The following is a 15,324-nucleotide window of genomic DNA, read 5'->3' as shown; positions in this document are numbered from 1 at the left end:
TCATTCTACTTTCATTAAAAGTGTCAGTCTTCTATTCACTGAAAGTAAAAACTGGTGAAAGAGAACAAATATAACATATTTGTTGCTTATAACATATTTGCTTTATAACATATATACTTTGTTGTATTTGGGCTAAGACTTAACTGATGATGTATATGTATTAGTAAACCTTTGTAGCAGTGTTATATTTTTATTCATGTACAAGAAAAATTTAACAGAGAAATATATAATAAGCAAAAGTCAATTTAATTTCAAAATGTCATTTGTATTATTATGTGCATATTTATAAGATCAGTAGTTCTTTAATATGAATTAATATTAATTAAAGAATATTAATATTAAGGTAACTAGGGAGTCCTTAATACCTCTACAACATTGGTTTTTGAAAAGTAAGTAAATTAACATAACTGCCAGACAAATTTTTCCACAGAAAATGATCCACCCATAAGTATTAGTTCTGAGTGTTACATAATTTCTATTAGATTTCTAAGAGTAAGTCTAGTAGATACTTAAACATTTCTGAAACTCCGAATCTTTCCAGAATATATTAAAATAAGAACAGGGGTAAGGGGGAATCAGAGAAAGAATTGTCTTCACATTTTGATCACTCATATGTTATGTTAGGAAATAATTAAATAATTAATTAATTTCAAACAGTTCTTTTTGCTTCTCCCACTCTCCCTGCTCTCTATTCGTGTTTGCTTATTGTCTTAAGAAAAAAGAATTAAAGAATTAATGCAAAATTATTCAGTTTTATAACAGAATCTATAAGTTGTTTCTATGCCATCATGTATTAGATTGTTAAAGGCATTATTTAAAGACATTCTTATGTGTCACAAACTAGAAAAATGTCCTTTGTGATTATCTCTGATAAAAATAGCATTGTTAGTAAATGGAAATGATGAAACAAAGAAAATGCTGCAGATAAAGTTTGATGAACATATTTTGTGTTCTCGACTTATAATGTAGTAGTATCTCAACCAAGTCCAGTGGCAGGCTGCATACATGTCATGGAAGCTGCCATACAAAGTGAGCAGGTAGCAAGATTAGAACATGACATGGTAAGGTAAAAAGAAATGACTAAGTCACATAGCAATAACTTCAAATACCAGGCTTTGCAATGATTGAAAAGTCATGTTCAGTGACTTGTAATTTACTTGCAAGTTTATTATGTTGGAAAGCTGCAGCAAGACAACAATAAAGTTCGCAACTGTTACAAATATTCAAATTCTTCACTTACCTCATCTGGGTTGGCATTAAAGGTGAGGCTGCCTTCATCCAGCTGCATGTACAATTTTCTAAAAGAAAATCCTAGAGGTGGGTTCTTATTGTATATGGAACAGTGACCCCAAGTGGATTTACACAACCTGTAAGTAAGATAAAAGCAGACGAGAAAACATGACTATATTGAATTTTTCTAAGTTAAATATGTATATATATGATAAAATAGTGATATGAAATAACATAAAATTGGATTTTACAGCTCTGAAGTATAAAATGTTTACTTTTATACTTGTTTTATTTGTTTACCAGAGTAAGATAGACAAATGTCTTCAATTTAGCAATTTTGACAGCACTTAATAAATGTGAGTTACAAAGATTAGTAATATTTGTGAGTCCTACTGAAGTTAAACATAAATAATGATGATGATGATGATAGCCAATATTTACCAAGTGCTCACTCGATGCCAGGCACTATTTAAAGCATTTTAATAGTATTAACTTGCTCAGTCTTTACAACAAGTCCATGATTTGGTGCTACAGATAAAGAAACAGACACCATCAAAAAGTTGCCCAGGGAAACACAGCTTGATCTGAATCCAAGGAGCTTACTCCTGAGTTTGCAAACAGGCTCCGGACGCGCAGGCTCAGCGGCCATGGCTCACGGGCCCAGCCGCTCCGAGGCATGAAGGATCTTCCCGGACTGGGGCACGAACCCGTGTCCCCTGCATCGGCAGGCGGACTCTCAACCACTGCACCACCAGGGAAGCACCTGAGTTTGCAATCTTAACCAAGAGTTTAAACAGAATTAAGCAAGTATGTGCTCTATTGCGAAATATAACCGAATTGGTGGAAGGAGGAAGGTTGCTGGGCAGAGGGAGAAATTGTAATGCTATAACTTCAATACTTAAATGAAAAGTTGCAACATTAAGTTTAGCAGTTTTTAAGATACTGCTTCAAAACGCTGGTTCTTTACTATCACAGCTATATATGATTGTTTACAAAATCTGTAATACTTAAAATGCTAATGGTTCATACCTCAAAACACTGTTTCTACACATTGGTATACCTGTTTCCAACTCTGTTTGAGGCATTAGCTACTGGTTGTTATTTGAAAGCTAACGTTTCATCTTATTACAATGCCTGGAAATTCTGGATGTATTCATCCAGAAAGTGAACCATAGTTTCACTTTCTGATATTCATCATTGATTTTTGGCTCAAACTTCCTTCTTTTCTCACACACACAGCTTACAAGAAAACAAAAAAGTTACCGTCTCAGCCTGTAACATCAAAATTTCTGAGGCTAGTGGGTAAAATACCTAATTTTGTATGGGAATATCTTCTTAATAGTTAATTTATATCCTTGCATTATTTTTACCAACCAAATGAAATCACTGATTTCGTAACAATGAGTTTAGTAACTTGTTTAGAAAATTATCAATATTTTAGCAGTCTCTTTAATCTAGTCCCATAGCTTTCGATTTTATTACTAAGCTACATGAAAGCAACAGAATCTCTCAATATCCAAATTAAAAAAACAAAAAACTAAGCTAGCCTTTAATTTATCACTAAGAAAAAAAAATCCAAGCATCAGATATATAGGCATAATTATGTGGTAAACACTAAAGGAAGCATTTCTTTTAAAAATGAACAATCCAAATTTAAATCCCAAATGAAAACCACATTCTGATTGAGTTCATATAAGCATAGAAATAAACTCTTCTACAAAGTTCAAATATAGGATCATAAATTAAGTTTGATGGGAATACTAAAGTGTAGAAAAGAGGTTATAAATAAAAGTGAGCCAGTTTTAAAGTACTTTTTTTTTAAGAAGATGTTGGGGGTAGGAGTTTATTAATTAATTAATTTATTTTTGTTGTGTTGGGTCTTCGTTTCTGTGCGAGGGCTTTCTCTAGTTGTGGTGAGTGGGGGTCACTCGTCAGCGCGGTGTGCGGGCCTCTCACTATCGTGGCCTCTCTTGCTGCGGAGCACAGGCTCCAGACGCGCAGGCCCAGTAGTTGTGGCTCACGGGCCTAGTTGCTCCGCGGCATGTGGGATCCTCCCAGACCAGGGCTCGAACCCGTGTCCCCTGCATTAGCAGGCAGGTTCTCAACCACTGCGCCACCAGGGAAGCCCTAAAGTACTTTTCTTTCCTCTTACACTGAACAATTAAAAATTAATAACTATACTTTAAATATTACTAATAGAATTTCCTCTCACTTCCACAGTAACTTCATTATGATAAGACAAGGGAAGAATAACAAAATGATATTGATGATTTTTGGCTATTTGAAGGTTGAGAAATGAACTACATAATTAATACTATAATTCTGTAGCATCGGGAAGCCTGAGTTAAAAATGTCATGTTGGTAATACATTTTTACTAAAGTTTGGCTATTTAGATAATTGATTCTCTCCATAGATTTTCATTGAAAAATGGTTTTAAAGTCTCAAAAAACTTGTTTTTAGACATGTTTTACTCCGTTCAGAAGTTTCATTTTAAAATAATGAGACTTAAGTAAACTTTGGTAAAGAATGCTAGAAAACCCAAGATTCAATGATTCTTTCATTTTCATGACTCATGTATACAATCTGTTAAGGAGTAACTTAGGTTCCATAGATTCTATTGCACCAAAAGTTCTTAGATTTATAGCTTAAATTTAACCTGGTAAAAGAGCTGCTGAAATTTCTACAGTCTACTTTCACTTCAGCAAGTAGATTATCTCTTTGCTTTCCAATATTTGCCTAATTCATTGAACAAATAGTGGTTAGAAAATATAAAAAGTAGATGAAATATTCACCAGTTAAAGTTTATGCTAACAAGCAGCACCAACCCCCCCAAAACAAACAAACAAACAAACAAACACAAAAAAACAAAAAACCCACAACCTGTAGGCAAGATTCTACTTAGAGCTATCTGGATCCAACATGGTAGGCTGAACTTACCCTTGCCAGAGAAGTTCATCATTGGCCAGGTCCTGCCAAACACAGGAAGCTAAGCAGAGGTCTGTTGCATTCAGGTAGGACAAGATGGTAAAGCTTAGCTCGGGAGGCAACATTTCCAAATTAATGAATCCTTCCTGTTCTTTCGATTTCCTTGTCTTCAAAAGATGATATATATCAATGCCCCCTTGGACTTGTTTGCGATGACTGGTGTTAGAAATGCTGCTGGCAGCCATCCTCCTGCCCTGCTCTCTGCTGAGGTAGCCTTGCTCACTGTAGCCTTCCTGCTGTAGCTGCTGGTTTCTGGCGACTCTCCACAGCCCCTGACCCATCTGCAAGCCTGGGAGAAAGCCAGAATGGAGTAAGAAGGCGACATTACAAAAGTAATCCACCTTTCCCTATGGTACAACAAGTCTACATGAAGCATTCATTTATCAGAATGAACATTGCTCATTAAAGCGTATTAAATGGAGTAGGAAATTACAAATAGTTGGAACGTAGTAAGTATGAAACTTGGATGGAGAACTATTTAGTTTGATTATCACCTTTATCTCAGTTTGCTAACCACTTTTAAAGTCCACAGGTGACATAATCATTTTTCACAAGTTAAGATTTAAAAGTTACTGACGTCTTAAAGACTCTTACAAATTATAATTATGTGGACTTATGGGCCAGTAATAAATACAACTCTGATCAGAGCACAGGACTTCACTTAAAAGACCTGTACACCCTGCTTTTTATCACAACCCAGGCTAAGCTAAGCTAGGCCCTTTTAACCAAATTCCCAGATGCATAACAGCTGTGAAACAGGCTTTTCGTTTAATTCTTGCCTGTCTGCTGTTAAGTTGTAGGCTGTAATAAAATGTAACATAGGCCCTGAAGTCTAATTCAGAAACCTTATAAATTAGACACGTAGGACTCCATGATAAAGAACTCAGTAATGACTATTTGGTTCTGTTGCTGCTTTAAATACAAATCATAATTTAGACTAATTTTCCAGTTCTTCTCCAGGAGCCCTATGGACTCCTCAGAGGTACCTGGGAAAAGGCAGGAGAAGGGATGGGAGTGCTCTAGCCTCTTCTCTTTCCACTTGACCTCCAACCAAAGTAGCTCTACATTTATCTCTTACAAATATCAGACTTCCTCATATACAAATATTTAGAAGACTATTGGCCTAGACTTTCTATTTCACTTGGTTTTGCAAATAAGTAACTTTTCCTGGGCAAATAAATTCACTGAGAAATATGAAATCAGGAAGAGCTTTTAACTAACACAAATAATTATTTTCATGATCTCTTTTACAAACAAAATATTCTTGTTTTAAAAGCCCAAGTTGACTACTGGGACGTGCGTGTTTTAAAAATTTGGAGGAAGAAATGGATTTTTGTTCAAAATCATTAAAATAAATTTCATAGCTTGACCTAAACTTAAAATATGGTTTTGTTTTAATTGGCTGCTTACAATAAGGAGTAATAATCAAAAAATAAAAAAGCAACCCCTCTCCAAGCCCACTGGTGACCAGAAATTCTGAAAATTATTAGGAATAATTTGAAAATTGAGTCGAATTTCAAAGAATGTCACCGAGTATTTTTTCAGTATTTAAAAAGCATGGATATTTATTGAATTATTGTCTGTTAGTTGGATAATGGCCACTGTAACAGGCTACTTGTTGATTAAAACAGAAAAAAACAGTCCAGGATAATTTTTCACTCTTTGTCCTTACTGTGAACTGCTTGGAAATCCACAAGCTTAAGCTATAAAGAGATGCGGGAGGGAGGATACAGAGAGAAGGAACATATTAATAATTTTTAAATGTGGGGAAATTTGTTTTTGCAAAGAAACCACAAAAGGTAGTAACTTTTCCTCCCTACGACACATACTACCATAATGGTAGCAGTTCCTGAAGTAGTGCTTAAGCTATTAATAATTAAATTCTTATTTTCTATTATAATGATTGAAATCCCAAACTGACAACACCAAATGCTGGCAAGGATGTGTGAATTCAAAATGGTACAGTCACTTTGGAAGACAGTTTGACAGTTTCTTACAAAACTAAACATACTTTTACCATATGGTCCAGCATTTATGCTCCTTGGTATCTACCCAAATAAGTTGGGAACTCATGTCCACACAAAAGCCTGCACACAAACCTGCAGCTTTAGTCATAATTACCAAAACTTATAAGCAATCAAGTTGCCCTTCAGCAGGTGAATGGATAATTTACTGTGGTACATCCAGACCATGGAATGTTTAGTGCTAGAAAGAAGTGAGCTACCAAGCCATGAAAAAATATGCAAGAAACTTAAGTGCATATTACTCAGTGAAAGCAGCTGATCTGAAAATGCTATGTAATATGTGATTCCAATTATAAGACATTCTAGAAAAGGCAAAACTACAGACAGTAAATTAACACAGAAAAAAATACAGAATATCAACAAAAATTTGTAAGGAGCTATAAGTTTCCTTAATGTTTAAATATGCTATGTCATGTTACAACATAAGTACAACTTAATTTTGACACAAAAGACTCATAAACATTTAAAAATTTTTATCATAGCCATTTCTCTGTTTATCTTAGCAAGAAAATATCTAGAAATTGAATTGATTGCTAAGCTCACCCAGTATATCTGTCGTCATTTTAGATAATTATATTTATTCTTCTCTTTTGCATTTGTAGCACTAAAGGTAAATAATCAAACGTGGTGACTGTGATGTCTGAAGTCTCAAGATTTAAGGCACTTAGTATCAATTTTGTATGTACTTTCCCTACAACATCTTTCTAGGGACATATGGTTAGGCAGCTGTTATTACTCTCAGGGATGTTGCTAGGGGACACAGAATCAGGGTGATTTCCCTAGGCTCTGGACTTTAATGGGGATCACTTAAATAGAGCACTGGATAAAGTGATTCGGAAAGCATCCAGCAGGTAGAAAAGAGGTTAAGCCAACAACTGGTTCTTAGGATTAAAACAAGTTGATAGGGAGGGTGGAGGTTTGAGGCTCATCTACACGTGCTTCAGACAAAGAAAACTGCATTTTCTATTCTTCTACTGCTAAATAAATATTCTTCTATTGCAAATTACCCTTGCGGGATGTCTTTTTCCTCTTAAAGCAGCTCTTGATACGGAGCACGAACACAGTACGATAAATCACTTGAGAAGGTTTACTATCATATATTTATCCTTCGGAGAAAGGAAAGGGTGTCGACAGTGTTCCACCCCACTCCCAGTCTTCCTTAGGGTAATAGTGGTGTGGAAGGTGGACAGAACTGTCAGAAAAGTGATAAAACTCTCAGAAAGACAGGAGATCCACTACAGAAGCTGTGAAGCAAGTCACGGAGGGAGCATAGTGCTGTGGACTCTGAAGTTGAACAGACTCGAGTTCAAATCCTGACTTCACTGACGAGCACTTACAGGACCTTGGGGAATCTACTCGACTAGTCTAAGCTTTGGTTTCCTCATATTTAAGGTGATAATTTGCATATAATATAGTGGTAATACATATAGTTCAGAGGGCTGTTGTATTAAACATTACATATAAAGTGCACTTCACAGCTAATAATAAAATGTTAGCTCATTTGTTTTGACAAAACCATATTTTCACAGAGTGAAAATGATGAGCATTTCAGTAAAACTTATTGAATGACACTTCAATTATCACATAAAAAAAGAAATCCATAAGTGAGTCTACACTGATGATCACTAAATATTACATGAAGAAAGGAAAGCTCTTCCTTATAGTAAAATTCTGAATAATGAGTTAGAAAAATCATCATTTAACTACCATCATAGAAAAACTAATTCTTAAGGCAAGAATTATCAGTGGGTGCTGAATCTGGAATTTGATAAAGAATGGAAGATTTACAGAGTCTCAAATATATTACTCATTAATTACAAAAAGAAACTAAGAAATCAGACAATATTTAACCAAGTGTTCAAACTTAACATTTACCAATAAGAGACAAACGGACATATATGCCTCTCTGGACGTGATACCCTGAGAAGGATATAACAATTATACAGTACTCTGGCCAAAAATATATAACCTTTATCTAATCATGAGGAATATCAGAGAAACCCAAGAGTCTATAAATAACCTTTTTTTCCTTCAAAATTGCCAATGCTGTCAAGATAAAGAAAGGAATCATTCCAGATTAGAGGACATTGAAAAACATGATATCTAAATGCAGTGTGTGGACTGGATCTTAGCGTGAAAAAAAAGTGCTAGAAAGGACATTATTGGGATAACTGAAAAACTAGACATACGGGCTGTAGACTGGATAAAAATACTTATATGAATGTCAACTTTTCTGAATTTGATAATTGTACAGCGGTTTTGTCAGAGTATATTCTTGTTCTTTAGGGAAAAAATTGAATTATTGAGGCATAATGTATAAGACAGTCTCAAATGGTTCAGAGAAACAGAAACATCTGTCTCTATACAGAGAGAATGTTAACGCAATGTTGCAAAATGTTTAAAATTGGTGAATCTGGGTAAAAGGTACACACCAGTTATTTTTATTAATCGTACAACCTTTCTGTAAACAGAAGTCTCCTGATTGAGGAATCCAAGCATGTGAAATTTGAAAATAACTGAGTTTGATGTGCACTAAGTATAAGAATTACTGCCCTAAGAGCTTAGCGTCATACAGACTGAAAACCATCACGGAGATAAATGCTCAGCATCACAGTTTAAGAGTAGTAGGAGACCCCTGTCAAGGCAAACATCAAAATAGTAAGAATTATTCTTGCCAGTTGTGATAGAAAATTTTCTTTTAAAGGCTGAAGAAGTATTTTTAAAGAAAGTAGGGGAAAAAAATACCCCTTTAACTTTGCGTGTGCAGATTTAAGGCTTGGAATTCCTGGCTGTGTTCCCTCCTTCCATACATAATATTATGTGCACAATATTTTTAACATAATATTTAATAATATAAATATTAAACCATAATATTGTTTTTGTACTATAAACCACAATTTATTTAGTACTTACTCTATGCCAAGCATTGTGGACGTTTTAATACATTATCTCATTTTTGTCCTCAAAACAACCTTCATAGGTAGATATTATTCTAATTTTATAGCTGAAAAAATAGTGACTCAGAGAGGTTAAGCAACTTTGCCCAAGATCTCAGAGCTGGCAAATGGAAGACTTAGGATTCCATCTCAGGTCTATCTGAGTCCAAAGGTTAGTCTTAACCACCAAACCTTATGCCCAGAACTGGCAAAGATGATCCACCATCTGCTTCTTCATCACTAGCTCTCATCTCTTCTCCCTCTGTCACTGTTTATTACCTCCATGCTGCTCCCAGCTGCGGCCTCTCTTTAGGCTACTGTTCTTGTGGAAAGCACATACACCTTGACGTGAAAAAAGATCTGGTTCAGACTCCCACACAGAATCTGTTTAGCTTATAGTCTGTGGTACTCATTTTCCTCACCAGATAAACAGTGAATAAGTCTTATTCCATGGAACTTATAGGGGTTAAGAGAACCTAAGCCACAGGGACTTTATCATAACAGGTAGTTTTGTAGTCACCACTCAGTCCCCTTTAAATGATAACTCTTATTTATTTGGTTCTCCCATTTCAGAGTACACCTGGTTATTCTGGACCTAATGATCTGAGTAGTTATAATCCTGGTTCCAAATTCCATTAATTGAGGATCTGTGAATTCGGAGATGCCATTTACCTTCGCTAGGAGAAAAAAATAACAACTAGTAAATATATAAAGTTAGAAGAAACTAACTTTGCTTAGGCTGACACTCTCAGCTTGGCAAATAAGGTCAAGTATTTAGTTATCAGTCAGTGATAACAGAGATACCTTTTGGCAGTTAAGTACTACCATCATCTTTAATCACTATAGACATGTTTCTAGAAATGAAAACTTTAAGACTTCATGGGACGATTCAACATATCAAGAGTCCTTATGGCGGTATCACAAAATAAATCGATTAATAAGAAAGTTCTACTCTAGATCTTTATGACATCTTCACATCCCAGGAACTTGAATTATAAAGAGCTTTATGGATAGAGTGTCAATTTCTTGGATCTTTGAAATCAATGTTACAACTGTTGAGATCTATATTTTTAAAGCATATTTCTTGATTATAAAATACGAATTAGGGGCTTCCCTGGTGGCGCAGTGGTTAAGAATCTGCCTGCCAATGCAGGGGACAGGGGTTTGAGCCCTGGTCCGGGAAGATCCCACATGCCGCGAAGCAACGAAGCCTGTGCGCCAAAACTACTGAGACTGCGCTCTAGAGCCCGCGAGCCGCAAGTACTGAGCCTGCGTGCCACAACTACTGAAGCCCACGCGCCTAGAGCCCATGCTCCACAACAAGAGAAGCCACCACAATGAGAAGCCCACGCACCACAACGAAGAGTAGCCCCCGTTGGCCGCAACTAGAGAAAGCCCACGCACAGCAACAAAGACCCAATACAGCCAAAGATAAATAATAAATTAATTAATTAATTTAAATAAATAAATAAAATAAAATATGAATTACTCAAACGTATGTTCCTTAAGATGACAATAATTTTGGAACTCACCTATCATACTGTGCTTTATTATTGTTTATTAAAAGAAATAAAAATTTAAAAATATATACAGGTAGTCCTTGCCTTGTACAGTACCAAGCTAACTACTGGCTGACAGTTCCATGGGACTGTGCACAGCAAGGCCACAGTTCTAACACTCATGCATTTCAGTTTACATGGTACTGTGCAGAGTAAGAACTGCCTGTAAGCACTAAGATGGGGGACTAATTCAACACAATAGGCTACATGGAAAAATCCAATACCAAACACAGTGCCTTAGGCCTACAAAGCACTCAGTAAATATTTGTTGACTGCAAGAATGGATGAATGGTAAACAATAAGAAAAACTGAATTAGATGAACCTCGACCTAAATATCACATCTTTCAAAAACTCATCAGAATGGATCATAGACTTAAATGTAAAGCATAAAAGAATAAAACTTCTAGAAAAATACAGAGAAGGAAATCTTAGGGATCTATGTCTAGGCAAAGAGAGTTCATCAAAAGTATGATCCATAAAAGTAAAAGTTGATAAAGTCAACCTCATCAATATTAAAACTTTTGCTCTTTGATAGCCCATGTGAAGACAAAAACACAAGCTACAGACTGAGAGAAAATATTTCCAAACCATATATCTGACAAAGGACTAGTATCGAGAATATATAAACAATTTTCAAACTCAAAAGCAAAAAATTAAACAATTCAATTAAAAAATGAACATAATACTTACAATAGCCAGGACATGGAAGCAAACTAAGTGTCCATCGACAGATGAATGGATAAAGATGTGGCACATATATACAATGAAATATTACTCAGCCATAAAAAGAAACGAAATTGAGTTATTTGTAGTGAGGTAGATGGACCTAGAGTCTGTCATACAGAGTAAAGTAAGTCAGAAAGAGAAAAACAAATACCCTATGCTAACACATAATATATGGAATCTAAAAAAAAAACCTAGGGGCAGGGCAGGAATAAAGATGCAGACATAGAGAATGGACTTGAGGACACGGGGAAGGGGAAGGGGAAGCTGGGACGAAGTGAGAGAGTAGCATTGACATATATACGCTACCAAACGTAAGGTAGATAGCTAGTGGGAAGCACCTGCATAGCACAGGGAGATCAGCTCTGTGCTTTGTGTCCACCTAGAGGGGTGGGATAGGGAGGGAGGGAGGGAGACGCAAGAGGGAAGAGATATGCGGATATATGTATATGTATAGCTGATTTACTTTGTTATACAGCAGAAACTAACATACCATTGTAAAGCAATTATACTCCAATAAAGATGTTAAAAAAGAAAAATTGAACATAAGACATGAACAGATATTTCGCCAAAGAGGACATACAAATGGTACACAATCACATGATAGACGTTCAGCATCATTACCCAGGAGGGAGGTGGGTGTAGTTATAAAAGGGCAGCACCAGGGATCCCGCTGGTGTTTGAACTGTTCAGTGTCTTGACTGTGGTGCTGGATATGTGAATCTGCACAGAATCTCATACACACAGATACACATTTGAGCAAAAATAAACTGGGGAATTCTGAATAAGATAGGTGCAATGTATTAATGTCAATATCCTGGTTGTGATAGTATATAATGGTTATGCAATATGTCACTGCCTAGGGAAACTAGGCAAAGTGTACAAGAGATCTCTTGGTATATTTCTTGCAACTGCATGTGTATCTACAATTAACTGGAAAAAAAAAGGACAGAGTATTGTACACTTAAAATGGGTGAATTTTACGGTATGTAAATGATACCACAATATAGTCTTTCAAAGAACTAGAGACTCTAATAAACACTCTAAAGAAGGTGACCAAGGACACAGCAAGTCTAGTGTCTATGACAAATAGTAACTATTTTAGATTTAAGGATAGCCAACTAATTATTAAAAATCTATGACCTATGAATCACCTCTGACTTCGTGGAATGTACTGTATAGATTAAAAGAAGACAGAATCAAGGAATACGAATACTTAAGGATACAGATCTATAATAATGTTTTGACTATTTACCTAGGAAGTATCAATAACTGAGTAACGGTATAAATGCAAAAGGATTGATGTGTGCCTGTTACTTGGTCTAATAAAAAAACCCCCAGCATAAATGCAAAATACATTAAAGAAAATTGGTTTAACTACTCATTAAAAATCAAAGTACATAAACTAATGTGATTTAATTTGGATTGCTTCAATTCCAATTTTATAATATTTCTGATTTGTGGGAATAATGATCCAATTTGGTAAAAATATTTTAAAAATCAGTAAGTTGTTTAATCTCCTTACTACTTAGATATCCTTGTTTCTATGAAAATAACAGCGGCAATAATAATAGTACTTTTTTTACACATTGACTGGATAATTTAGAAGTCTGTATTTTTTAATCTAAGTATTTAGGCCTTTTGGTTTTTAAAATTAATATCTAGCTTTATTATGCTGAGACTAGAGAATGTGGGCTCTATGATGTGTGCTTGAGAGAAATGTGTAGGTTTTCTTGACACTGCTACTTTGGAGAGTGCATTTAAAGTTGGAGTTCCAGTTATGCCATACGCTGTAAGACCTTAGATATTTCAAACGAGGTTTCTGATCTTCGGTTACCTACAAAATAGGGGAAATCACTCCTATCTATTTTACAGGATTGCTATACGCCTTAACTGAGATAACATACATAAAAGCATCTTTTAATTGGCAAAGCAGTATGTACGCCCTGACTCATTTCCTTTTTTCTAATGCGAAAATCTGAGAAACAGCTATTATTTTTCTGACATATTTTGGATGTACTTTTCTCATTTTTTAAAAAAGAAATACAGTGGTAGTCTAAACAAATCTGTTGTAACATAGCACAAAGGCACTTCCACTTAGGACGCAGCATAGATTAGATTAATTACCAAGAACTCTATCAAGTTAATTATTAACGTTTATGAGAACAATACTTTTCTGTTATTGTAATGTCTTGTTCTCTTTTCAAAAGAGTAGAGTATTTCCACAAAAGAATAATAGAGATTACTTTATTAATACCTGTTGCTATATCTAATATAAAATTATCTTTAAAATATATTAAGCAGCTTTCATCAAAACATCCCTATGTAACAAGTTAAACATCAAATAAAGTACTATTCTAAAAGAACACACTGTACCACTGCTTTTAGCAATTTTATGGCATTAAGCATTCAAATAGCACATGCTGTGGAAACAAATATATGTAATAAAGAATGGATTATGCACCATTTAGATGGATGGATGACATGCAGTGGAAGATGGTAAGAGCACAAAGCAGCCTGGAGGTCTCAGGAAAGCATTCTGCTTTAAACACTTTTGTCTGAAGCAAACGAGATTCCATAAAGTCTCTTCCTGAGCAAGCAGTGTTAAATCATGGGTTTAACATGAATGGGCTACTTTACGAGTGACATGAATGAGCTACTTTAAACACTCATTATAAATGGTTAGTTTTTTTCAATATTTCTTAAGTGTCTAAATAGTGGGGTTTACAAATAAGAAATTTCCTATCTCAGATAAAGATCTAAAATGTGTACCAAAAGAATTATCTCTAACATGCAAATTCTATTGCCTTAAAGATGAGGAAATTCACTCATTTATATCTTCTTAGAGATTTTCAATTTTTTTTCCAATGAGAAAGTAACAACTAGATTTTTGGTTACTTTAGGTTTTAAAAATCTTTTTAAGTGTTATCATGTGATATTACTCAAAGGCATAAGAACATGGGAGATTCTATGATAAAATATTTTATACATATATAACCAAATTGGCAGCCCAACATTTACTTCTCTACTTCCAAAAGAGCAGACCACCAAAGTAGTTTAGAACAGACTGAGTAGAGGGGAAAAAAAGAAAAGAAAAAACCTGATAACCAATCACACTTCTAACATTGAAAGGCAACAACTGTAGAGAAATGAAGGAAGGGTAAGTCCACAAGGAGGCCTTTTTCAGGAGAAAAGGGAAATAGCTAAGTACTAAGAGGTCACAGGGTACATTAAAAACATAAAAAAACAAAACAAACAAACAAACAAAAAGTCATTAAATTTAAAGATCTGGTCCTGCAAGAGCAGTTTTTGCTACTAAAAAGCATACCATTGTAGGTTTTTTTTTTTAATTCGAAAAAGATTTACAATATTACTTTGTTTTCTGAAGGTTTTTTCCTGTTCTTTGATTCTGTAATGAATGTTACCAAATGGCATCTAAACAAATGTAAACATTAAGATGTCATTTAAAATGTAACCAAAAAGCAGAGAATTGGGGGCTTATTTAATTTCACTTATTTCTTCAGCTTCTTTTGCAAGAGATGTTCCACTGTCTGTTTTAACTTTCAAATAAAATAAATTTATTAAATTTCTCACTGGCATTATTTTTAATTACACTGATTCTTTAACTGCACTCTTTACTCAACCCAACTGCAATCAGCAGTGGTCATGGCAGCACATCCCAACCTACCTCCTCATGGCACACCACACTCCATGCCCACCGACTGCAAAGCCATTCCTATGAGAGTTGTGGAATTAAAAAACAAAACGATGTGTTTATTAATGCCACTGAACTGTACACTTAAAAATGGCTAAGATGGGGCTTCCCTGGTGGCGCAGTGGTTGAGAGTCCGCCTGACGATGCAGG

At 35.1% G+C, this 15,324-nt stretch overlaps 1 protein-coding gene across 2 annotated transcripts in view; it reads right to left on the bottom strand.

Moving 5' to 3' along the window:
* The window catches only part of FBXO8 (F-box protein 8), a 39,185-nt gene that overhangs the window by 19,873 nt on the left and 3,988 nt on the right, over window positions 1–15,324 (bottom strand). The window contains exons 2-3 of one of the 2 annotated variants that reach the window (XM_082842275.1): window positions 4,169–4,505; window positions 1,241–1,367 (exon numbers count right to left, since the gene is read on the bottom strand). In XM_082842275.1, coding sequence (XP_082698401.1) covers window positions 1,241–1,367; window positions 4,169–4,497 — 456 coding nt within the window. In that variant the 5' untranslated portion in view covers window positions 4,498–4,505. The remainder of the gene's footprint in view (window positions 1–1,240; window positions 1,368–4,168; window positions 4,506–15,324) is intronic. The other variant, XM_082842276.1, reaches the window with a different exon arrangement.

This window comes from Leucopleurus acutus, assembly GCF_964270905.1.
Source record: "Leucopleurus acutus genome assembly, chromosome: 7".
In the NCBI taxonomy this organism is placed as follows: domain Eukaryota; kingdom Metazoa; phylum Chordata; class Mammalia; order Artiodactyla; family Delphinidae; genus Leucopleurus; species Leucopleurus acutus.
The sequence above is the reverse complement of the archived record's forward strand: the minus strand, read 5'-3'. Positions and strand labels throughout refer to the sequence as shown.